At 45.1% G+C, this 24951-nt stretch overlaps 1 protein-coding gene across 1 annotated transcript in view; it reads left to right on the top strand.

The window, feature by feature from the left end:
• The first annotated feature begins 269 nt into the window (after positions 1 to 269).
• Positions 270 to 24951, top strand: part of FAM117B (family with sequence similarity 117 member B) — a 60302-nt gene continuing 35620 nt past the window's right edge. Inside the window, exon 1 of the mRNA XM_023760361.1 lies at positions 270 to 421. Coding sequence (XP_023616129.1) covers positions 401 to 421 — 21 coding nt within the window. The 5' untranslated portion in view covers positions 270 to 400. The remainder of the gene's footprint in view (positions 422 to 24951) is intronic.

The following is a 24951-nucleotide window of genomic DNA, read 5'->3' on the forward strand; positions in this document are numbered from 1 at the left end:
ATGACCACCAGGGGGTGGCGTGGAATGAAGGAAGGCCCCAGCCGGCAGCTGGGGAAGGGAGGCCGTGGCCGGCCCTGATCTCTGGCCACGCCTGGGGACACTACCCATGCATGAATTTCGTGCACCATGCCTCTAGTAGTTTATAATTGCTTTTTGTTATATATATTTTATATTTTAGTTGGAAAACTCCTGACTGTTTTAAAACTTAGGTTCTACTTTTTTTCTTCTTTCATCTATTTTTAAAATAAATATATTTGCCTTAAATTTAGGTGACAAAACACGACCGCCTTCCTCAAGCCCCTCTACTATTATTCGCCGCACTTCCTCTCTGGATACACTTGCTGCTCCATACCTTGCAGGGCACTGGCCTCGTGATAATCATGGTCAAACTGCTCCTTGCATGAAGGACAAAGCTACACAGGTAGGTGTATTACAGGTCTTATCCTGAAGTGTTTTATTCTGAGACTGTTTCTCATAATTTTTATTTTCATTTCTCATAATTACTTGTTTTGGTCTGTGATCAAATTCTTAAAACATCCTCATATCTTAGAATAATCTGAAGCTTATCAAAAGAGCAGATTCCCAGGCCTGATCTCCAGATATTCCAGTGATGGCGAACCTATGACACGCGTGTCAGGAGTGACACGCGAACTCATTTTTTTGGTTGATTTTTCTTTGTTAAATGGCATTTAAATATATAAAATAAATATCAAAAATATAAGTCTTTGTTTTACTATGGTTGCAAATATCAAGAAATTTCTATATGTGACACGGCACTGGAGTTAAGTTAGGGTTTTTCAAAATGCTGACATGCCGAGCTCAAAAGGTTCTCCATCACTGAGATATTCTGTAGTAGATTTTGGTTGAGGCTTGAGAATGTACATTTTAAAGATTTCCCCCTACTGGTCTTAAACGGAATTTTTCATATATTGCTACCTCTGAAATACTATCACCGGCTAACTGCTTTTTGTTTATTAACAAAAGTTTTTCTACCTTTTCAATTGCCTATGGTTGTTGTTTTGTGAGCACTTTCACACCCTTTGTAACATTAGCACTCTCGATGGCCTTTTTATGTTTTAAAAGCATTCTCTCCTTTGTTGCCTGAGAGATGCTTCTTATCATGCATGAATGGGCTGTCACGTTGAAAACTGAAGTTTTGTTCCACAACCAAGATGTTTTTTCCGTGAACAACGTGGTCAAGAATGGAATTGTTCTAGATGGGAGACGTTTGACTGAATTCTATTACTTATTCTTCATTTCTGAGTGGTTCTTTTATGTGGTTTCTGTGTCCTTTTTGATGCTTATATCTTTTTGTTTAAAGTCTCACTGGGATATCCATTCTTCCCCTAAGGTCTAGAGCATCTTTAAAACCATTGTCTTAAATTCTGCCTCTGGTATTTTGATTGCTTCATTTAATTTAATTCTTTGGGTATTTTTCTTACTCTTTAACTTGGGACATATTTATTTATTTCCCCATTTTGTCTCTGAGTATTAAGTAGATCGGGTACAACTCCCAAACTTGTTATGGTGGCTTTATGATGAAGGTGTTGGGCTCAGTGGCAAAACCTTCCAGAGCACCTGAGCTCCGTGCTCCAGGAATATTTCTTGTTTGTTATGTGCACCCTCCTGTTGTAGTTTAGTTTTGAATGCTGTTGAGCCTTTTGTGGGTGGACTTAACCCTTCAGGCTGGCTGACTGTAAGGATAAACCTCAATCACTGTGTGAGGTGTTGTGCAGGGGCTGTCCCCTAAGGTGAAGTTGTTTCCAGCAGGGCCTAGTGCCTACCAGAATTCCCTTTTGGGTGTGCCAATTGTTTGGCTAGTTGGGTTGAGCTCTGGTATGGTCTGAAGTCCACCACTGGTTTTGTTGGTTCTGAGCCCACTTGGGTGGGGTTCATGTCAGATGTTATGCTTAACCAGCATTGGGCTACCTGTCTGGAGCTACTATGGTTTTCACCTTTGTGGCTGCATCTCCTTGGCCTGGGTGTTTGTGGGAGAAGCCAGTCTATATATATAAAAGCCTAATATGCAAACTGTCCCCACAGGAGTTCAACCAGGAGACCAGTCGCTTGCTATGACATGTGCTGACTACTAGGGGGTGGCACAGAATGAAGGAAGGCCCTGGCCAGCAGCCAGCAACTGGGGAAGGGAGGCCCCGGACAGCAGCTGGAAGGCCCCCATCGGCCCTGATTGCCGGCCAGGCTTAGGTACCCTACCTGTGCACGAATTTCATGCACCGGGCCTCTAGTCTGTGTATAAGGATCAGTTTCCTTCAACTTTGAGCTGGGGGCATGTAAGAGGACAGGTTCTCTGAGGTCCACCTCTCCTTGTCAGCTATTCCACCTCTCCCTGGGGTTGCCTAATCTTCCTCCAGAGTCTTCTGAAGAATGGTTGGAGATTGTGCCCAGGCTGGCCGCAACCCACAGCCCCTTCCACAAGTTGCAAGCTTGGTAGGGGTGGGTAACCAGAGCTAGTGGGTCCCCTCTTGGAGGTCATGTGGTCAGGCACTCAATGAGAGGAAAAGTGGTCTCTACTCCAGAGCCAAACCACTCAGTCTCTGCCAGAGTCTCCAACTCTGGTTCACCCAGGAGGGGCACGCTGCAGGTTTAAGTTGGGTGCAGCCAGCCATCCTCTCTGCATGAGTCAGCTCTGCTGGGCAGAGCCATTGGACTCAGGAGGACCGATCAAGAGTCTCCCGTTGGGATTGATGCTGGCCCAGCTCGCAGGAATGGGCTAAGTACTTTTTCCTGGTCGCAGACAGTAGCCTCTGAGGGACTCACACTCTAATATCCCAGCTCTGAGCAGCTCTCCCTTCCCTCTGCAGAACTGAGCTCAGCTAGGTTTGGTGTCTGGGACTTGGAAGGGCAGATCCAAACAGACTCCCATTGGGGGGTGGTGCCTGCAAGCCTGTAGTAGGGGGGCAGGCACTTCTTCCCCTTCTTGGGGAGGGTGTGGTGAGTTTGCAGAGAAGATAAGTGGGGCTTCCTGTTGATATAGCTACACAGACCAGTACCCAACCTTCTAATTCTTAAACAAAAGCTTCCCTGGGAGCCCTGGCCTGGTGGCTTAGTTTGTTGGAGCGTTGTCTTGTACACTCATTGAATGCCTGACCACATGACCTCCAGTCAATTGATGTCTCTTTTTTTCTTTCCTCCCTGATCTCCCTCTAAAATCAGTAAACATATCCTGGAGTGGGGATTACATAAAAAAATAAATAAGTAAATAATTTTTAAAAAGCTTCTCTGGGAGGCACACTATGAAAGTGCCAGCTCTGCACAACACTCTGATGCCCCTGCACAGCTGACCTCAGCAGGACAAGGCTGGCCAAGTAATTCAACAGGTGGGGTTGGGAGGCACTGGCTGTGCTCAAGGTGGGGGAGATTGGCCCCCTTTCCAAAGGCACACAGTCTAGTCACTGTCTAAGTCTGCGTCAAGAGCCTCCTGAGAAAAAGGGGGCCCAGCACAGCAGAGTGGTCTCGTCAGCAGTTGGGGACCAGGCAGTGTATTCCCCAGGCTGGTGCTATAACAACAGGAGTGCTCTTACCTGGGGAGATGTCTGTGTCTTTAGCAGACTCACTTGTCTCCCAGGCAGACTGAACTCCACCGATTTTCACCAGCAGATGCTCATCTATGCAGGTTCCTCTTTCCATCACTGTTGCTCTGTGTTGGGGATCCTTCTGTGGGTTAAGACCCCACGCTCCTGGGGGAAAGGAGTTTCCGTTTCCCTATCTTTTTGTTGAAGTTCTCACTGAGATCATTGAGCATCCTTATTACCAGAGTTTTGACCTCTGCATCAGATACATTGCTTGTCTCCAATTTGTTTAATTCTTTTTTTTGGAGTTCTGTTCTTTCATTTGGGACATGGTTTTTTGTCTCCTCATTTTGGCTGCCTGTTTTGGTAAGCGTGTTTTTATGTAGCAAGTGTCCTGTGTGGCTCAGTGGCACATGCTTTCAGTTCACCTGAGCCAGGCACTCAAGGTGTGTTCCTCGTGTGGGTCCTGTGTGCCCTCCAGTGTAGTTGAGCCTTGATTGCTGTTGGCATGTCAATGGGAGGGAATTGATCCTCAGACTGGCTTGAGGACTGGTTGTGACTATTGCAGAGGAGATACTGTGCAAAGGCTAATCCTGTGGAGCTGGATTCGCTTTCATGGGGTTCTGGTGCCTGCCCAGTCTGCCTTTTGAGTGTGTTGTTTGTGGAAGTGGTGCTCTGGTGGAGCCTGAAGTTGGGCACTGGGTATGTTGGTTCTCAGGCCTCTTGGAAGGTGCAGGCCAAGGTCAGCCACTGCCTGTGCCCTGCTTGGGGGCCTCCTGCTCTGAGCTATAAAGTGACCTGCCGATGGTTGCCCCTTGTGCTGGATTTGGTGGTGCCTGAGAGAGGCCAAGTTTTGAACCAAGTCTGGCTGCCACAAGTGTCTAGCCTGAGGCCACTTATCAAGCAATACAGGGCACATTGAGGCCAAATTCCATATGTTTATGGTTTGTGAGCCTTTAAGTGATTTTAGGAAAGTCTCCTCTATGAGCCAAGACAGGCCATTTGTATAGAAAACCACTGGAAGAGGCTTGCTTGGGCCCACAAGTTGGGTGGGTCAGGGTCTCACGGAATCACCAGGTCAGGGTCGATGGTGTTAGCCAGGGTGATGGATACTCAGATATAGTGCCTGCCTGCACCTGTAGGGGGAGAACTTAGCAAAGGAATAATGGCCTCTGTTAGCACGTCTAAGAGAAAGCTGCACCTCTAGTCCTTGATGTAAAGACAGGCAATTTAGTACCTTCTTGTGTATCCCTGGTGCCTTTTGAGCTGCCAGAGCTCAAAATGAGTGAGCCTGTCAGCAAATAAGTTTGTGCTGGCCCTTTAAGAGGAATGACTGGGACTCCAGAAGCCCTCCATCACAGCCACAATCTCTGCTGATTTTCACAGCCAGAACTTATGGGAACTTCTCTTCCTGGCACTAAAACCCTGGGCTGGAGGACCTGATGGGGGGTTGGGAGCCCTCACTCCTTAAGGGGGAACCTCTGCCCCCAGGATAACCCCTCTGATTTATTTATTTATTTTTTATTTTTATTGATTTCAGAGAGGAAGGGAGAGAGATAGAAACATTAATGATAAGAGAGCATCATTGATCAGCTGCCTCCTGCATGCCCCCTACTGGGGATTGAGCCCGCAACCCAGGCATGTGTCCTGACTGGGAATCAAACCTTGACCTCCTGGTTCCTAGGTCGATGCTCAACCACAGAGCCACACGGGCTGGGCTAGCTTCAGTTGTTTCAAGCTTTATACCTCACACCATAACATCCAGGACAAGAAAGAGCATCTCTTTTCCTTACCATCACACTTAAGAATCAGACTTCACCTTAGAGCAGATACCTAGCCCTGAACCATCACTCTGAGTTCTAGGATAAGTGAGGTCTATATGATGATTTGGCTTAAATTATAGGTTACCAGCCCGTCCTTTAGCCCATTACATTGTCAGGGATGCTTTCTCATATTTGCCTTAGGCTGATGAGGTTTAAAGTACAGATGAGAGTGGAATCAACCAACCATAAACCACATGGCTGCTCTGCATGGTGACAAGGTAGATTGGCACCTAGAGAAGCAACCAACCAGCCTAATTCAGTTAGGAAGAGTGCGGCGGTTCCACTGTTTACTCTCCCTTGCCCCATTATTTTGACCTTTTCCTCCCTCTCCCATCTCAACTTTATTTTGCAAAAATTTTGACATGTGCAGGTGCACTAGGTTCATAAGGATGTTCTCTTTGCCAGTCCCCCCTATCTCAGCTCTCTAAACAAACTAGAACTCAGTCCCTTTTCCCTAGTTTAATCCTATAAGTTGCTGTACTAGGAAACTAAAATCTAACAATGAAAAGGGTAAACTTGTGGAATCAAATTAGGAAGACAAAATTTTCAAGCTCAGAAGGCAGTGATGATCTTTCTCTTCCTCACTACTTTATACTCAATATGTCCCTGCTGCATAGAAAGTGCTTAAGAATTATTTTTGGAATTAATTAATGAAGTGATTGAAGTCTAGTCATGGATATATCAACTTACACTGCAGTTTGTGCTGAAGTTGAACAAAGTGACACTCTGCCTTCTTATTTTAGTTCTCACACTATAAACAGGTGTCCCTTTCATGGTCTATTTAGTGCCACATTTTTTTTTTTGCTTTGTGTTGGTAATTTAGATGTTTAAAATATCCCTAAAACAGTGCAGATGAGCTTTCTAGTATTCCTAAGCACAAACAGACTGTAATATGTCTTAAAGAGGAAATGTATAGGTAGATATGCTTTGTTCCGGCATGAGTTACAGTGTTGTGGGCCATGAGATCAGTGTTAATAAATCTACAATACAGTCAGTAGGCCTGGAAAAAAGCAAAGGAATTTGCTGATCTGTATGTGGAGCTGCTCACTGCTGAAGTAACATTTATAATGCTATGATTAAGCTATGGAATAGATGCAGAAGGAACTGGATTTGTGAATTCATGGTAAAATGACTATTTTTGTTTTTTTAAAGCATAATAGCCCAGCTGTATGGCTAAAAGTAAAAAACACTTACAATTACGTTGCCCAGGGTCAGGAAAAGGTAAAACACACTTGGCTAGTGTTCTGTTATTTAAAAAATGCAACCCTCACACTGTGGTTCAGTGGATTGAGCGCCATGCCAGGCACCAGAAAGTCACAGCTCTATTCCTTGTGGGCTCGATCCCCAGTTGGGGTGCTTGCAGGAGGTGGCAGATTGCTGTTTCTCTCTCACATTGATGTTTCTTTCTCTCTCTTCCTCTCCCTTCCTCTCTCTCAAATCAATAAAAACATTAAAAAATACTACATGCAATAAATAAATTATTTGAAATTATATCTATGGTAAAAAAGGTGTCTTTAAACAGAAACACATATAAAACAGCTGTGTGTGTATTTAGTTGATCAAATGGTTTAACCAGAAATTTATAGGAGCATAACCCTGTAACAAATGTTACCCTCACATCAGTGTTCCTCGGTTATTTCCCTAGGAGCAGTGGCTCAGCATTCATTAACTCAGTGATCACAGTGTCCTTAACACAACCACCATAAATAGCAAGAATGTACTGTATGTACTCTCCTTGCTTTGGTCTCACTTCAGTCCTGTCAACACGCTGTTCTCTTTTCTTGACCATTTTCTTTTTGCTTCTGTGACATGCTTATACTGCTACCTCTCAGACTACACCAATATCACTGCTTTTCAAATTTTAATGTACCTATGAATCCCTTTTGATTTTGCTAAAATGCAATTATGATTCAGTAAGTCTGAGGTGTGAGGTCCAAGAATATAGGTTTCTAACAAATTCCAAGGTGATAACTCAGCTGTTTGTCCCTGAACCACACTAAATAGCAAGGACTATATCCTTCCTTCCTCTTTTTGTTTAAAATACTTGGAGCAAAACTTTCACACCAGTAGGTCTCTACAGTTAAATTATAAGAATGGTCAGAGGTGCCCTAGCCCGTTTAGCTCAGTGGCTGGAGTATCAACCCGTGAACTGAAGGGTTTCAGGTTTGATTTTGGTCAAGGGCATGTACCTCAGTTGCAGGTTCAAACCCCAGCCCAGGTTGGGGCGCATGCAATAGGTAACCAATAGATGTGTCTCTCACATCAATGTTTCTCTCTCTGTCTCTACCCTCCTCTCTCTCTAAAAATCAATGGAAAAAATATCCTCCGGTGAGGATTAACAAAAAAATAAAAAAAGAATGGTCAGAGGCAAAATTGTGTTTCTCCTCAGAATTCAGAGAAGTAAGTTACTAAGGAACTAGTACACGGTGAAGACTAAACAAAAAGAGCATAAAACGTCCCAATTACAACAAACATGTCAGGAAGATAAAGAACAAGAAAAGACTATATATTTGGCGTAAATTTAACACAGACTTTTATTGAAAACATACTACATTCATTTAATACACTTTGTAAATGATACAAACTTTAAAAAAGATATAGACTTTGTTCTTAAGAAGCTTAAAAATCCGAAGAGGAAAAAGGGCCTACATAAACTGCAACAAAGGATAAAAAGTGAGAGAAAATTCAGCAAAGTACGCTGAAAAGTATGGTGGGAGTTCAAACGCTGCTTCCACTTGTGAATCAGGGAAGGCCCCCATAGAGGCGTGACATCTGAAATGGGCCTGAGATTCATTAATGTTTCAATAAGTAGCGGTTGCTAGGATCTCATTTTATCCAGAGTTAAAATAAGACTTTTTATCTCTGAGCCAGGTCAGAAAGCAAGTCCTGCAAAATTACCTTTACCTTATCTTAATAATGGATCATTAAACAAACATCAATAAACAATAACAGCTGTACCAGGAGAGTTGAAAGCATATTATCACCATGTGCATTCAAATATGTCCTGAGTCCTTGGGCTGCTGGATCTCATTCCAAAGGAAGAAGAGTGGGAGGAGGTTCACAGTGTGACCTAATAAGAACAGAGATGGAAGTTACTCTGCATGAGGTGGAGGTGAGAATTGAAGAGTAAAGGAAGGGGACTGGGGAAAGAAGGACTAAGAAGAGAGAAGGGGTGGGGAGAGGGAGGCAAGGAGGGAGGAAGGTAAGTAGGGAGTGGATAAAAGAACAGGAAAGATGGGCATAAAAAACTCACCAGCGCTTCCTAAGCCAAAATGCAAGACATGTCAAAAGCACCAGGGGCACCATCACTGCCAAGATGATCCAGCCCATAGAGCCTTGATGATGTTCTGTGGGTTTGGGTACACACAAGGTGTCATTTCAAACCCACCCCTGTTTACTGCATTTCCCTGGTCTGCCTTTTTTCTTTGGAATGTTCTCATTAATCTCCTTTTTTCCTCTTTCTTCTCTCATCCCTCTTCAGAAATGAATCTTTCACCTCAACATCTTCCTACATCTGCAGGTCTCTCATTTTTAACTCTTCTATTTATTGAATTATTTTAATTCTTTTGGGTCTGGAGTCCATAAATCCCAAATCTTATTTGGCTCTCCTGCTCTGCTTGTAGACCGTTATCCACTCCTATTCCCAGTGTGGGCCCCAGTGTTTCTTACCCAAGTAGAGGAGGATGTCCTGGCCTCCTAGGCTGCTATGTCTCACTCGGCAATACAGGCCAGATGTCTCAGTGGCTTCCACCTCCAAGAAAACCTGAAGGTACCATGTCCCATCAGCATTGGGCAAGATACCACTTTGTTGAGTGCCCTGTTGTACGTGTTCACCTCGCATCCACTTTACCCAAATTGGCTTTGGATGGAAGCCAGAGACATGGCAAACCAGCATCTGACGGCCAGGACCAGGATTAGAGCCAGTGGACAGCCAGGCCTCTGGTTTTACTGCAGAGAACAGGAGAGATACTCAGATAAGGACTCTAACACAGACTTGGAGGTTCATATCTTCACATCAATTTAGACGGACACATCTGTCACATGCTGGGAATTGATAGATGTGTCTGTGTAAACTTATGTGAAGATATGAACCTCCTCAATGTAAAGGGGAGGTAGGAAGGTAAATTTTAGAATAGAAAATGCTTGGAGGAAGGATGTGAGACTGACCTTTTCTCTGAAGATCTGCCTTCCCTGCATCAAAGAGGCCCAAAAGGAAACGTGGGCAGGTGTCCCTGAGCAGCCTCTGTATTATTATGTTGACGACATGGCGCTGATTGAATAGTCTACACACCTCCTGAGCTCTTGTTCCACCCTTTGAAGATGGCAGCCATGAATTGTTCTGGAAGGTCAGGAGCTCTGATCCTTGGTAAGCATATTGCAGGAAGACTACCTTGCCTTCCCGAGGGTGCAGCTCACAGCCTCCTGTCATCTGTACCTCAAAGGGATCTAGGGAAGAAGGCTTGTAAATTAGAGGAAAGAGGGAGTAAAGATGAAATTAGTGGAAGCGAAAAAAGGAAGTAGAAGAGAGAATTTTGGGGTATTAGAGGTAATGGAACAAAGTTTAGTTTGATCAGAAGTTCAGAGAAAGCATAATTGGTGGTACTTGAAGGTGGGAAAAAAAAAGAACGACATATTTTTTGGAAATGGCAGGGAGCAAATTGAAAAAAGGTGACATAAATGATGAGAGCAAGAGAATAAAGAAGGCTTTGGTGTGAGAGAGTTATGATTATATCTAGGGCAGCGGTCACCAACCAGTGGTCTGTGGACCACTGGTGGTCCGTGAGGTCCAAAAGATTGGCGACCGCTGGTTTAGGGAAACCTTTGGAGCAGCGGTCGCCAACTGATGGTCCATGGACCACTGGTAGTCTATGAGGTCTGAAAGCTTGGTGACCGCTGATGTAGGGTGAATGTAATACCGTAGGTTACAGTGAATGTACAGACAGAGATTGCTGAAGTAATTGAATGCAGGGAAAAATCGGAATGGGAAACTCACTGAGACACGCACATCCCACCCACATTGCACCTCCCCATTTTGGGAATTGAACTTACACTCAAACTTCCATTCACTGGCATGTTTGCGAATTAAAGGCGGCAATTCGATGTGTAACCTTCGGAAGAACTTTTCCATTTCTGTTATTTCCTTGTTGCTGAAGTTGCCCTTGGACCAAGGCCGCAGGAAAATAACACTGTAAGAGTTACTGTTCCAGCCAAGAATCTGCAACTCACCCAACCAACCAGAGCCCCAATTTTGTGTCCAGGAATGATTGTAGAAGGATGAGATATGGATCATGTGGAAGGAGATCTGCTCCTGGAAGGCTGTGTCAAAAGAACAGACAGAATGTGGAGAAAAAATGAAGAAAGGTGTCAGAAAGGGAAAACTCAGAGTCTGGATAAGGGAAGCCATTGTTACCTCAGCAAACATTCACCTGCCCAAGGCCCCATGCTTTACGTACAACCTTCAGAAGAGCACAGGGTCCTAGAGTATGGTATATTCAGAATGGAACTATGCTGACATATTCTCACTCTCCAGGTATGCCGTGAGGACAATGCGCGCACACACGCGCAAACACACACACACACACACACACACACACACACACACACACACCATGTTCCCCTCACCCCCAACCCTGAACTGGGCAGTTGCTAGAATTCTTACCATCTTCATTGTCACCAGCTGCGAGGAGAACTGCTAGGAATGTAATCTGCAGAAACAGCATTTCAGTTACAGATGTTATTCCTTTCTCTCAGAAAGTTTGTCTTCAATTTGTGTTTTAAATAAACCTACCCCACAATACCTCTATTCTGACTTCCTTCTTCTACCAATAAACCACCAAAAAACAACAAAAAAACCACACACACAAAAAAAAACAGTGCTCCTTCCCTAAACCCTAGACACCAATTCAGCTTCTCATTTCCCCTTCAGTTCTGACTCTCTTCTTTGGCTTTCAGCATCTCCCCTCATTATCATCCTTCATTCTGTTCATCTTTCTCTAATTCAGCCTCTGTAGAATAAATAAGTCTTATGTGGCATTGGAAAGCCAATTTACCTCTGGGGACATTCTATTTTCATTCATACAATAAAAGGATAAAACTAATTAGCTTTCCTATCCCTACCTGATGTTCTTATGTCCCTGCTCTTTTCTGTCACTCTGTCTTTTTCTTGCCAAATTTAAATATTCCCTGAATAATTTCTTCTATCTAAGCCACATCCCACCTCATTCATATCTGACATCTCATTGGTGGCTTTATTTGATTTTCAGAATCTCCTGATTACCCTTTATAACAGTATAAACTACTACTCCATTATCCTTAGGGGAGAACCAGTAGCCATCACAGAGACCACAGGAACCTGGAAACATAAAGAAAAATCTCCTCTGACTTGCATTGATATATACCCAAATGAATGTTTACCCAAAAGTCACTTCGCACCTGTCTGGATACAAACACCTTGCAACACTCATGAATATATAGTGGTATACAGGGCAATCACTTTATTCAAGGAGCTTTTATTCTACTTAAGAAGGAAGCACATAAACCAAGAATTATAAATCTTGGCATGCTGGATTTTATTATAATGTAGAGAATCTAGACTCTAGGCAAAAACAAGCCTTCTCAAAACAATATTTTGTAAAGTGGCAATCCTTAACTGATGTTGCTCACTCAGAATCTTGACTTCAGTGGTTTGCTGAGGGTGTTAGATCTATCTACCTCTGCTGTACAGGATCCCCAACGCTCACAGAAGTCCTCCTGGCAAGGTGCTGAATGAATAATTTTGAATGATTAAATAATTTGGTTCAGGCATCCAATTTTTTTAATTATACAGATTTTTAATAATTATTTTAAGACATCAGAAATCATTACTTGTATTTCTACTTGATGAAGTGAGAATCTTATAAAGTTTTATTTTGAATTAAAATATATGCTAATAAGCATTATGTTTACACAGAGGGTTATGCTGTAAATCTCCCCCATTAGTAACACTTTTTAAAAACCAGTGATAAGCCCTAGCTGGTTTGGCTCAGCGGATAGAGTTGGCCTGTGGACTGAAGGGTCCCAGGTGTGATTCTGGTCAGGGGCACATGCCCGGGTTGCAAGCTTAATCCCCAGTGGTGGGCATGCAGGAGGCAGCTGGTCGGTGATTCTCATCATTGATGTTTCTATCCCTCTCTCCCCCTTCCTTCCTCTCTGAAATCAATAAAAGCATGTTTTACAAAAAACAAACAGTGATAATTTATGGGATGAAATTAATAGACTCTTCTGGAGTTATTTGTCCAGGATATCATTCTTATTGGCCATGCTTGGATATTCCATGATTGTCTTATCATACATAAACTATTCCTTGTTGGGCATGCTGACCCTCCTCTCTGATGCTGTTTATAATGGTTAAAAGGCTCTAAAATTTTGTTTTTCTTTGTAACTTCTAGATAAATGTGCTTTGGCTATTATTTTGTTACTAGAGGCCTGGTGCACAAAATTCGTGCACGGGGGCAGGGAGGCGGGGTCCCTCAGCCCAGCCTGCACTCTCTCGCAATCTGGGACCCCTTGGAGGATGTCTGGTTGCCGGTTTAGGCCTGATCCCACCGGCAGTCGGACATCCCTCTCGTAATCTGGAACCATTGGCTCCTAATCGCTCATCTGCCTGCCTGCCTGCCTGTTCGCCCCTAACCTCTCTGCCTGCCTGCCTGATTGCCCCTAACCGCCTCTGCCCCCACGGCTTAGTTTGGAAGGACATCCCAAATGACACCTGGAAGGTCGTTCAGCTGTCCGGTCTGATTAGTGTATTACCCTTTTATGATAGACTAGAGGCCTAGTGCATGAAAATTCATGCACTAGAGGAGGGGGTTCCTCAGCCCAACCTCCCCGTCTCACAGTCCGGGAGCTCTCAGGGGTGGGAGGCGACCCAGTGATCAGGGGAAGGCGATGCCCTATCACACATCTGCTGCTGCCACTGCTGGCTGCGCAAGCCTCGACCAGCCCTGGTTACCTGAGCCTCAGGTGGCCTTGGGCAGCTGGCTTGCCTGCTCCTTGGGCCGGCCCTGGGCGGCTGGGGGGCTGAGGGGACTGGGGGACTCCGGAGGCAGGAGCGTGAAGTGGCTGGGCCCGCCCGGGGGTGGGCCTGGCCTTGCTGTGCCCCTGCCGCCCCAGTGGGGCTGAGGGGACTGGGTGCCATCATCTTGTGGCTGTGGGCACCACCATCTTTGAGGGTGGGGCAGTCAATTAGCATATTTCCTTCTTATTGGCTGTGGGCACTGCCATCTTTGAGGGTGGGGCAGTCAAATAGCATATTCCCTTCTTATTGGCTGTGGGCGCCGCCATCTTTGTGACAGCATGGGGGTCCATTAGCATATTCCCTCTTTATTAGATAGGATTTATTTTTGCACAAGTAAACAAATTATCTGAGGCTAATTTAAGAAATAGTATTTTGGAAAAAGTTAAGATTATCTTAATATATAACTTACAAAGCAAAATGAGATTCAATAAGGGTTTATTTGGGATCAAAGAATTACAACTGGGGGAAGCACAGATTCAAGCAGAAACCAACATAATGTCCTGATTATAGAGTGAGAGCAAGAGGATTTTATGAGAAAAGAATGGGATAATTTCATGAATACAAAAAAGGTGTTTCTATTGGTGCTAACAAGCTGATTAGCTAAATTACTCTTTAGCTATTTTAGGGGTTCAGAACACGTCTCCCCAAAATGTACCACTTTAGCATTTAAATTACTTTGAGCTGAAGGCAATTAAGATCCTGCAGGCTTATGAGAAACTTTTTCTCTCTCTTTAAAAATTTAAATTAGAGGTCTTGCCCATAATAAGCTATCACCAGAAATAACTTTTTGTTTTTAAACCAATATACATGGCAGGACAAACTATTAATTACTGAACATCTCTTATTAGCCTGCAACTGGAGGCCCAGTGCATGAAATTTGTACACTGGTAGGGTCCCTAGCGGCTGCTGGCTGCCGGCCAGGTACTCCCTCCCTTCCCCTGGCTGGCCCTGCCCCCTGGTTGAACTCCTGGTCTGGGCAACAATTTGCACACTACACTTTTATTATATAGGACTAGAGACCCGGTGCACAAAACTTGTGCACTTGGGGGGGGGGGAGGAGGGGCCCCTCAGCCCAGCCTGTGCTCTCTCACAGTCTGGGACCCCTTGGGGGATGACCACCTGCTGGCTTAGGCCCACTCCCCGGGGGGATTGGGCCTAAGATGGCAATCAGACATCCCTCTGGCAGCCCGGCAGCCCTCGGGGGATGTCCACTTGCCAGCGGGGAGCAGGCCTAAACTGCAGTCGGACTACCTTAGCGCTGCTGAGGAGGCAGGAGAAGCCCCCACCACCACTGCTGTACTGGCAGCCATCAGCCTGGCTTGTGGCTGAGGAGAGCTCCTCCCACGTGAGAGCGCCCTGACCACCAGAGGGCAGCTCCTGCATTGAGCATCTGCCCCCTGGTGGTCAGTGTGTGTCATAGTGACCAGTCATTCCCAGTCCTTCTGCTGTTAGGGTCAGTTTGCATATTACCCTTTTACTATATAGGATAGAGGCCTGGTGCACGGGTGGGGGCCGGCTGGTTTGCCCTGAAGGGTGTCCCAGATCAGGGTGGGGGTCCCGCTTGGGTGCCTGGCCAGCCTGGATGAGAGGCTGATGGCTGTTTGCAGCTGGTCACACCCCCTTCATGGTGGGGGTCCCGCTTGGGTGCCTGGCCAGCCTGGATGAGAGGCTGATGGCTGTTTGCAGCTGGTCACACCCGCTTCAGGGTGGGGGGTCCCCACTGGGGTGCCTGGCCAGTCTGGGTGAGGGGCTGAGGGCCGTTTTCAGGCTGGTGGGTGACTGAGCTCCCAACCTCTCCTTTTTTTCTTTTTTCTTTTTATTCTGGGATTTATTTACCTTCTATAGCTGTCACTGGAACTGAGAGCCGGCTTTAGCTCTGAGGCTCGGCTCCAGCTCTGAGACCTCGGCTGCTGAAAGCAGGTATCTGGGTTTGTTTGGCTTCTATAATTGAAACACTGTTGCAACTCTAGCTCTGAGGCCTGGCTGGCTGAAAGCAGGTTTCTGGGGTTTGTTTAGCTTCTATAATTGCAACATTGTGCATCTAGAACAATGTGCATCATTGAAATGTTAAAAGTAATCTTTCCCAGACCCCTCTCTAAGGGGTAACCACCATCAAGAGAGCACATAATTTTGTTAATATCCTGTCCCACTTTCATGTAATCTTCTGTAAGTTTCCTCCTTGATTTGAAATTTATAAAAAGGACTCCAAAACTGTCATTCTCTGGAGCATTTGAGAGTTTGCTTCCCAGAATGTCATGCTATCAGTTTGACTTAAATAAATTCATAAAAATTCTCTACAAGTTTGGATGTTCTTACATCGACATAACTTTCCTTGAGTCTCTCATGTATGTGGGTTCTCTGACTCTTTCATGTATGTGTGATACCCATGTGTACATATTTATTAAATTTGATGATTTTCTCTTGTTAATCTGACTCATGTTAATTTACTTATTAGACCCACGGAAAGAACCTAGGAGGGTAGAGGAAAGTTTCTTCTTCCCCTACACTACACATAGATGGTTACTAATTCTGTCTTCAGAAAGAAAGTTTTGGACAACAAAAAAGGTCTTCTATGCAAAGTAACCTCAAAGGCTGATCTGATCATAAGTTCTTAGTTGAGCAGGTCCTGGTAGGTAGTCATTTTCCAGGCATATAATCTCTTTAGTAAAAAGTGTATCTTTGCCTAAGTAAGCCCTGTCTATTGTTTCTGTACATCTAGGTTAATACACCTTTGAAATAAGCTGTAAACACCATCAAGAGAGCATACGATCATGTTAATTATCCTGTATTCCAGTCCTCCCGCCTCCATGTAATCTTATGTTTCCTTCTTAATTTTAATGCTTAAAAGAAGGTGCAAAACTGTTATTCTTTGAAGTATTTGAGATCTTGCTCCCTAATATATGTCATCAGTTTCACTCATACTTTTATAAAAATTCCCTACAGGTTTGGACATTCTTACATTGACAGAGTCTATAATAATTAGTCCTTGTGGTCAAAATGTCTGCTTTCTTGTTAGCTTTGCAAACAGTTATTTGAAAGACAATACTGGTTTGACCAGTCCAAAGATCTGGCCCAGTTCAAGCATTCTAAAGTTTTAAGGAGTAAAATGTGAAATGTAGTACCTTTGGAATGGCTGCTCTGGTTTCATTTTAAAACTAGAGGCCCAGTGCATGAAATTTGAATATGGGGGGTGGGGGTTCCTCAGCCCGGCCTGCACCCTATCCAATCCGGGACCCCTCGGGGGATGTCCGACTGCCTCTTGCAATCCGGGACTGCTGGCTCCTAACCGCTCGCCTGCCTGCTTGCCTGATCGACCCTAACCACCTCTGCCTGCCTACCTGATTGCTCCTAACCACCTCTGCCTGCCTGCCTGATTGCTCCTAACCACCTCTGCCTGCCTGCCTGATGGCCCCTAACTGCTCCTTTGCTGGCCTGATCTCCCCTAACCGCCTCTCCCTCGCCCCACACCCAGGACCCAGGATTCCCTCCTCCGGCCAGTCGCAGACACCCGGGATCTGGACTTCCCTCCCTCTGGCCGGCCACAGGTACCCAAGATCCGGGCCAGCTTCGCCTGGGCCAGCTGAAGCCGCAGGGGACTGTGGGCAGGCAACTTCACCCAGGCCGCAGCTGCAGGTGCCCGGGACCGCGGGATGGGCGGCTTGTCCCTCTCCCAGGCCGCAGATGCAGACACAGCCGCTGGTGCCTGGGACTGTGGGGAGTGCGATTTGTCTCTCTCCCATGCCACAGGCGTAGCCACTGGCGCCTGGGACTGTGGGGTGGGCAGTTTGTCCCTCTCCTGGGCCGCAGCCTGGCTGGTCCCCATTCCTCTCTCGCAAGCTCATTTGTGCCTGACTGGTCCCCATTCCCTCTTGCGAGCTCATTTGTGCCTGGCTGGTCTCCATTCCTCTCTCCCCAGTGTTGAGTGTCTGAGCCATTATGGCATGAGGGCGTGATGTCCATTTGCATATTAGCTCTTTATATAGGATGGCTCCATTTAGACAACTTTTCACAATTATAACATATATAGCTGGAAAGAGACTCATTCTTTACTTACAATTATAAAATAAGCTGGATAATCAAAATTACAAATTTTCTTGAACCATTGGAGAACTGAAGTGTCAAGGCAATCAACTCGAAATATAGGGACAAACAGACATCATCAAGGAAATAGGGATGCAGATGCTTGCTTACTTATGCTAGATGCCAGATGCTATATAAGCTAGTAAGAATAACTCAGCTAAAATTAATACTGGGGTTCAGAGTTGGCTGCCCCAAGATTTTCCACAGAGACATATTATTTTGAACTAAAAATCACCTGAGTAGCAAAAAGAGCAGGAAGAGCTCTGTGACCCTTCTCTATCCACTTAAAAGAAGGACGCAAATTTCCATGATAGGTGCCTTCCCCATTCCTGAAGCACCAAGAGAGAACTTTTTCACAAGAGTTATAAAATCCAGAGTAAAAAAAGTGTGTATAAACAAATCTTGTAGTGCCTTTACTAATTTACTACCTGAGCTCAAATTTTGTTTAGTTTCCTCAAAAACAAATACTCAAACCTGCTTAGAATGAGCACTAGCTTTATTTTTCCTGTAAATTTCTGACAAATGAATGAACTAGGTACCATTTTATACCTTTTAGATGAAGAAACAATAAATTTGTCAGAAATAGGACAGAAAGCTCAATAGCAGTGGTTCTCAACCTTCTGGCCCTTTAAATACAGTTCCTCATGTTGTGACCTAACCATAAAATTATTTTTGTTGCTACTTCATAACTGCAGTGTTGCTACTATTATGAATTGTAATGTAAATATCTGATATGCAGGATGGTCTTAGGCGACCCTTGTGAAAGGGTCGTTCGACCGCCAAAGGGGTCGCGATCCACAGGTTGAGAACCGCTGCTCTATAGCTTTCAAGGTACAGGTAAAGATGCACTGCAGCTTAGGAAAAGGAGAAAGGACAGTAAAACACCCTGTCCTAGACTATATGAGGTTTCATACTGCTGAGAGAAAGTCAGGACCCTTGGAAGACTTAATTCCAAAAATCAAAAATCAAAGCACCTGCCTAAAGATGAGAAATTTAAGTAAACACATAGCAAAGAGTTTCTTCACCCACTTTCTATTTTATATATATCCTATCTAATAATAGACAAACATGGTAATTAACCATACCTCTGCTACGCTTCCCATTGGCTAATCAGCAGGATATGCAAATTAACTGCCAACAAAGATGGCGGCCGGCAGCCACGCAGCTGAAGTGAACAGGAGGCTTGCTTGCTCCAATGATGGAGGAAGCCAAGGTTCCCCGCCTGCTGCGGCCCAGCTCTGAGCTCTGGATGCAACAATCTTGCAATTATAGAAGCTAAACAAACCCCAGGTACCAGCTTTCAGCCGGAAGCGGGCTCAGAGCTTAGAGCGCCAGTGATGGCAACAGAGTTTCAATTATAGAAGCTAAACAAACTCCAGATACCAGCCATGGCCTCAGAGCTGGAGCCGGCTCTCAGCTCCTGTGACAGCTATAGAAGGTAAATAAATCCCAGAATTAAAAAAAAAAAAGAAAAAAAAAGAGGCTGGGAGCTTCAGTCGCCTGCCAGCCTGAAAACGGCCCTCAGCCCCTCACCCAGACTGGCCAGGCACCCCAGTGGGGACCCCCACCCTGAAGGGGATGTGACCAGCTACAAACAGCCATCAGCCCCTCATCCAGGCTGGCCAGGCACCCCAGTGGGGACCCCCACCCTGAAGGGGGTGTGATCAGCTACAAACAGCTATCATCCCCTCACCCAGGCTGGCCAGGGTCCGGGACACCTTTCAGAGCAAATCAGCTGGCCCCCTCCCGTGCACCAGGCCTCTATCCTATATAATAAAAGGGTAATATGCAAACTGACCCTAACAGCACAAAGACTGGGAATGACTGGTCACTATGACACACACTGACCACCAGGGGGCAGATGCTCAATGCAGGAGCTGCCCTCAGGTGGTCTGTGCGCTCTCACAGTGGGGAGCTCTGCTCAGCCACAAGGCAGGCTGACGGCTGCCAGTACAGCAGTGGTGGTGGGGGCTTCTCCTGCCTCCTCAGCAGCACTGAGGATGTCTGACTGCAGCTTAGGTCTGCTCCCTGGTGGCAAGTGGACATCCCCCGAGGGCTGCCGGGCTGCCAGAGGGATGTCTGATTGCCATCTTAGGCCCAATCCTCTGGGGAGCAGGCCTAAGCCAGCAAGTGGTCACCCCCGAGGGGTTCCAGACTGCGAAAGGGCACAGGCCGGGCAGAGGGATCCCCTACCCCCGAGTGCACAAGTTTTTGTACACCGGGCCTCTAGTATATATATGAGAGGCTAATATGAAAAGTGTCCCCTCAGGGGTTCGACCGGGAGACCGGGAATTCGATGGCTTGCTATGATGTAAACTGACCACCAGGAGGCAGTGCGGAACATGGCGGGCGACCAGCAGTGGCCGTGGGGTGCTGAGGGAGTAAGGGAAGCAGGAGGCTAGGAACCGTGCGGGCAGCAAGGGAAGGAGGAGGCGGGGAGGCGGGGAACTTGATCGTCTCTGATCGCCAGCCAGGCCTAGAGATCCTACCTGTGAATGAATTTCGTGCACCGGGCCTCTAGTATATATAAAACCCTAAGTGACTATTACAACCAAATGACCAGAACGACCGGTCAACCACTTGCTATGATGCACACTGACCACCTGGGGCATACGCTCAACACAGGAACTGCCCCCTGGTGGTCAGTGTGCTCCTACAGCCAACCTTCTTCAGCCGGCCAACCGCCCGCGGTCCCTCCCCCCAGCTGGCTGGCTCCCATCAGCCCCTGGTGCTAAACCATTCATAGACCTGCTTCTGGGTTGAGGTTTTGTACATAGCAGAGCATCTCCCTCGCCGTGATCTATTGAAAGTCAGCCCTCAACACAAGGGTTTGTCTCGCTCCCATCCTCTCCCTTCCCCAGGGGGCCTTGGCAATGAGGGAAGGAGAAGTGGGGAGGCGGGTAACTGCTCGGTGGCGTCGGCATCTGGTGTCTGTTCCTTCTGTGCCCGGCCCAGCGACCGTCGCCTCCTCTCCCAAGTCTGCTGGGGCCTTTAGGCCCCAGGCTGAGATGGGGAACCGGGGGTGGGTGGTGGCAGATGCAGCCCCTTCCCCAGGGGGGACGATGGCCAGCTCCCTCCTCGGTGCCACTGGCCAACCTCCCACGATTCCCTCCCTCTGTGCACAAATTTGTGCACCGGACCTCTATTCTGATAAGAGCCATGACAAAATATATTAGAAAAAGAGAAAAGATTAAATGCAGTCAGTACTAAAAGAGGCCAAAATTAAGAGATAAAAACAGGGGTGAAGAAAGGCAACCAGAACCAGTAAAAGAAAAAGAAAAAAAGAGTTGGTAGAGAAGGAGTTTTCTGTTCAGGTCACTATTAATTGTGTGCTCCCTTGACACAGAAAGCCCCAGAGGAGAGAACTGAGATAAATGGGATATATCCTGATTAGAACTCAGCCAGGCAGGGAACCCAGCTACCCTAGGGAAGTCCATCATTTTCCCCTGTGTCTTCAGACCTTCCTGGGGATCCCTCCTTTTGATCCACTGCACTGGTGCTTAGGCTACAGGCATGCTTATGCTCTTTCTAACAGCTGCTATGTGGTGCTTCCTCAAACACCATCAGAGCTCTGGGATTTCTCTGTCCTCTCAAGCTCTCCTCAGAACCCAGACGGGAGCTCCCCTCCCACACAGTCTCACATTCATCTGAACTCCCCCTCCCCAGCAGCAGTAACCTCAACTTCCCTGCTAGAGAAACCCACTGCCTCTTACAGTCATGTGCCTTTTCCCTCCCACTTGGCTTCAAGCTTCTCTATCCTCTTTCTGGCTTCCAGCCTCTATGTGTATTTGATGAGAGTGCTTCTTGCCCTTCACAGCAAATCTCTTGCCCTAAAAGGATCTTAGGACTGAGAGTCAAGATACATTCCTGGATGAGACACCTGCTGGATGCAGTGAATTGGAAAAAACATATCAGCATTCTGGCCTCAGTTTTCTTATCTGTAAAATAACTGGGTTGAAAGAAGTAAACGTTTTCTAACCTTGAAACCTTTCCCTCTAGCGTTCTTGTGTCTTACTGGGCTCCCTTTTCTCCCCATCCGTGTGCTCTTTTTTCCCCACTCTACTTTTCCCTCCTTTTTTTAAACTTTATTTTTCAATTACAGCTTACATTGAGTATGATTTAGTTTTAGGTGTATAGTATAGTGGTGAGATAATCATATCCTTACAAAGTAGTCCCTCCAATATTTTCAGTACCCACCTGGCACCATACATAGTTACTACAGTATTGTTGACTATATTCCCTATGCTGTACTTTACATCCTTGTGATTATTTTGTAACTATTGATTTGTAATTCTTTTTTTTTTTTTAAATACAGGTTTATTGATTTTGGAGAGGGAGAGAGAGATAGCAACGTCCATGATGAGAGAGAATCATGGATCGGCTACCTTCTGCACGCCCCCTACTGGGGATCAAGCCCACAACCTGGGTATGTGCCCTTGATCAGGAATCGAACCAGGGACTGCCCAGTCCTCAGGCCGGCGCTTTTTTTCACTGAGCCAAACCAGCCAGGACTGATTTGTAATTCTTTTTTCTTTTTAATTGTTCCTTTTTTAAAATATATATTTTTTCTTTATTGATTAAGGTATTATATATGTGTCCTTATTCCCCCATTGCCCCCCCACCTCACCGCTCATGTCCTCACCCCCTTAGTGTCTGTGTCCATTGGTTATGCTTATATGCATGCATACAAGTCCTTTGGTTGATCTCTCCCTTCCCCCAACCCTCCCCTGCCTTCCCTCTGAGGTTTGACGGTCTAATCCAATGGTTCTCAACCTTCCTAATGCCGTGACCCTTTAATACAGCTCCTCGTGTTGTGGTGACCCCAACCATAAAATTATTTTCGTTGCTACTTCATAACTTTTGCTACTATAATTTTGCTACTGTTAGGAATCATAATGTAAATATCTGACATGCAGGATGTATTTTCATTGTTCGCAACCCACAAGTTGAGAACTGCTGGATGCTTCTCTATCTTTGGATCTGTTTTTGTTCATTATGTTGTTCATTATTTTCCACAAATAAGTGAGATCATGTGATATTTATCTTTCTCTGACTGACATATTTCGCTAATGCTTTCCAGGTTCATCCACGCTGTTGCAAATGATAGGAGCATAGTATCCCATTGCATAGATGTACCACAGTTTTTACAGCAGCATAGTATCCCATTGCATAGATGTACCACAGTTTTTTAATGCACTCATCTGCTGATGGGCATTTAGGCTGTTTCCAAATCTTAGCTATTGTAAATTGTGCTGATATGAACATAGGGGTGCATATATCCTTTCTGATTGGTGTTTCTGGTTTCTTGGGATATATTACTAGAAGTGGGATCACTGGGTCAAATGGGAGTTCCATTTTTACTTTTTTGAGGAAACTCCATACTGTTCTCCACAGTGGCTGCACCAATCTGCATTCCCACCAGCAGTGCACAAGGGTTCCTTTTTCTCCACATCCTCGCCAGCACTTGTCATTTGTTGATTTGTTGATGATAGCCATTCTGACAGGTGCCTCATTGTCGTTTTGATTTGCATCTCTCAGATGATTAGTGACTTTGAGCATGGTTTCATATGTCTCTTGGCCTTCTATATGTCCTCTTTCGAAAAGTATCTATTTAGATCCTTTGCCCATTTTTTGATTGGATTGTTTATTTTCCTTTTGTTAAGTTGTATGAGTTCCCTGTAAATGTTGGAGATTAAACCCTTATCGGAGATAACATTGGCAAATATGTTCTCCCATGCAGTGAGCTTCTTGATGGTTTCTTTTGCTGTGTAGAAGCTTTTTATTTTGATGTAGTCCCATTTGTTTATTTTCTCTTTAGTTTCCATTGCCCTAGGACAGCGGTTCTCAACCTGTGGGTCGCAACCCCTTTGGGGGTCAAATGACCCTTTCACAGGGGTCGCCTGAGATCATCGGAAAACACATATATGATTACATATTGTTTTTGTGATTAATCACTATGCTTTAATTATTGTCAATTGGTAACAATGAAATTGGGGGTCACCACAACATGAGGAACTGTATTAAAGGGTCGTGGCATTAGGAAGGTTGAGAGCCACTGCCCTAGGAGCTCTATTGGTGAAGATATTGCTTCGGCATATGTCTGAGATTTTGCTGCCTGTGGATTCCTAGATTTTTATGGTTTCCCGTCTTACATTTAAGTCCTTTATCCATTTTGAGTTTATTTTTGTGTATGGTGTATGTTGGTGGTCTAGTTTCATTTTTTTGCAAGTATCTGTGCAATTTTCCCAACACCATTTATTGAAGAGACTGTCTTGACTCCATTGTATGCACTTGCCTCCTTTGTCAAATATTAATTGAGCATAGTGGTTTGGGTTGATTTCTGGGTTCTCTATCCTATTGCATTGGTCTATATGTCTGTTCTTGTGCCAGTGCCAGGCAGTTTTGAGAACAGTGGCTTTGTAATAGAGCTTGACATCTGGTATTGAGATCCCTTCTACTTTGTTCTTCTTTCTCAGGGTTGCTGCAGCTATCGGGGTCTTTTTATATTCCAGATAAATTTTTGGAGAGTTCATTTGATTTGTAATTCTTAATTGCTTCACTTTTCTCACCCACTCCTCCAATCCCCTCCCCTCAGGCAACCATTAGTCTGTTCTCTATCAGTTGTTTCAATTTTGTTTGTTTTGTTTTTTAGATTCCATATATAAGTGAAATCATATGGTATTTATCTTTCTCTGGCTGGCTTATTTCACTGAGCATAATATCCCTCAAAGTCAAGGATTGTGTCAGGGGGTGTTAATTCCGACACATTTGCAGTTTTGAGCACCCACAAATGATCATCAGCTTCTCACAGGTGTCCCAACCACGTCATGTAAAAGCCTTAGTAAAACAATGTGAAACACATGCAGTGCAGCTAAAGTTCAGTTCCGTTGCCTTGTAATCACTAAGGGGGGGGAAGTGGACTGAGAAAATGTGAGACAGGACAGAAGAGGTGATTGATACAAGCAGGTTTTTTAAATTTATCTTCTGAGTAAACACATAAAATATATGTACACAAAATCATTTTTTTAATAGAAAATATTCGATATGCCAGTGTGTTCAGTAACTGTTTAACACACAGTGACACCTATTCAAATACAGAAAACTATTTAAATACAGACATTCACAAGCATCAAGTTTCATCTCTTTAATGCTGTCTAAAAAGAAGTTCCTGTGAAATTCTGTGTTGCTCACCTTCACTCTATTCTGAATTAAAAACCCAGTGTCTGGTGTGCAGCTGTTCACCTGCAGTAACAGCTGTTCATCTGGTGGGACCGTTACCCTAACCCACCACTCTGAGAAGATAAGGCAAACTCAGTATGGAACCTTGCAAGTGAACTATATTGATGTGGGCAGCTTGACTCTGGTGTACTTACCCCATGTATTTTCCCCATATTTAAAGGCAGCCTCACATGAAATCTCTATATTGCACTGTAATCTGAAAGTCTTAATTTCTCCAGTTTTGTTA

The sequence above is a fragment of the Myotis lucifugus genome, unplaced genomic scaffold (genome assembly GCF_000147115.1).
Source record: "Myotis lucifugus unplaced genomic scaffold, Myoluc2.0 scaffold_3, whole genome shotgun sequence".
Lineage (NCBI taxonomy): Eukaryota > Metazoa > Chordata > Mammalia > Chiroptera > Vespertilionidae > Myotis > Myotis lucifugus.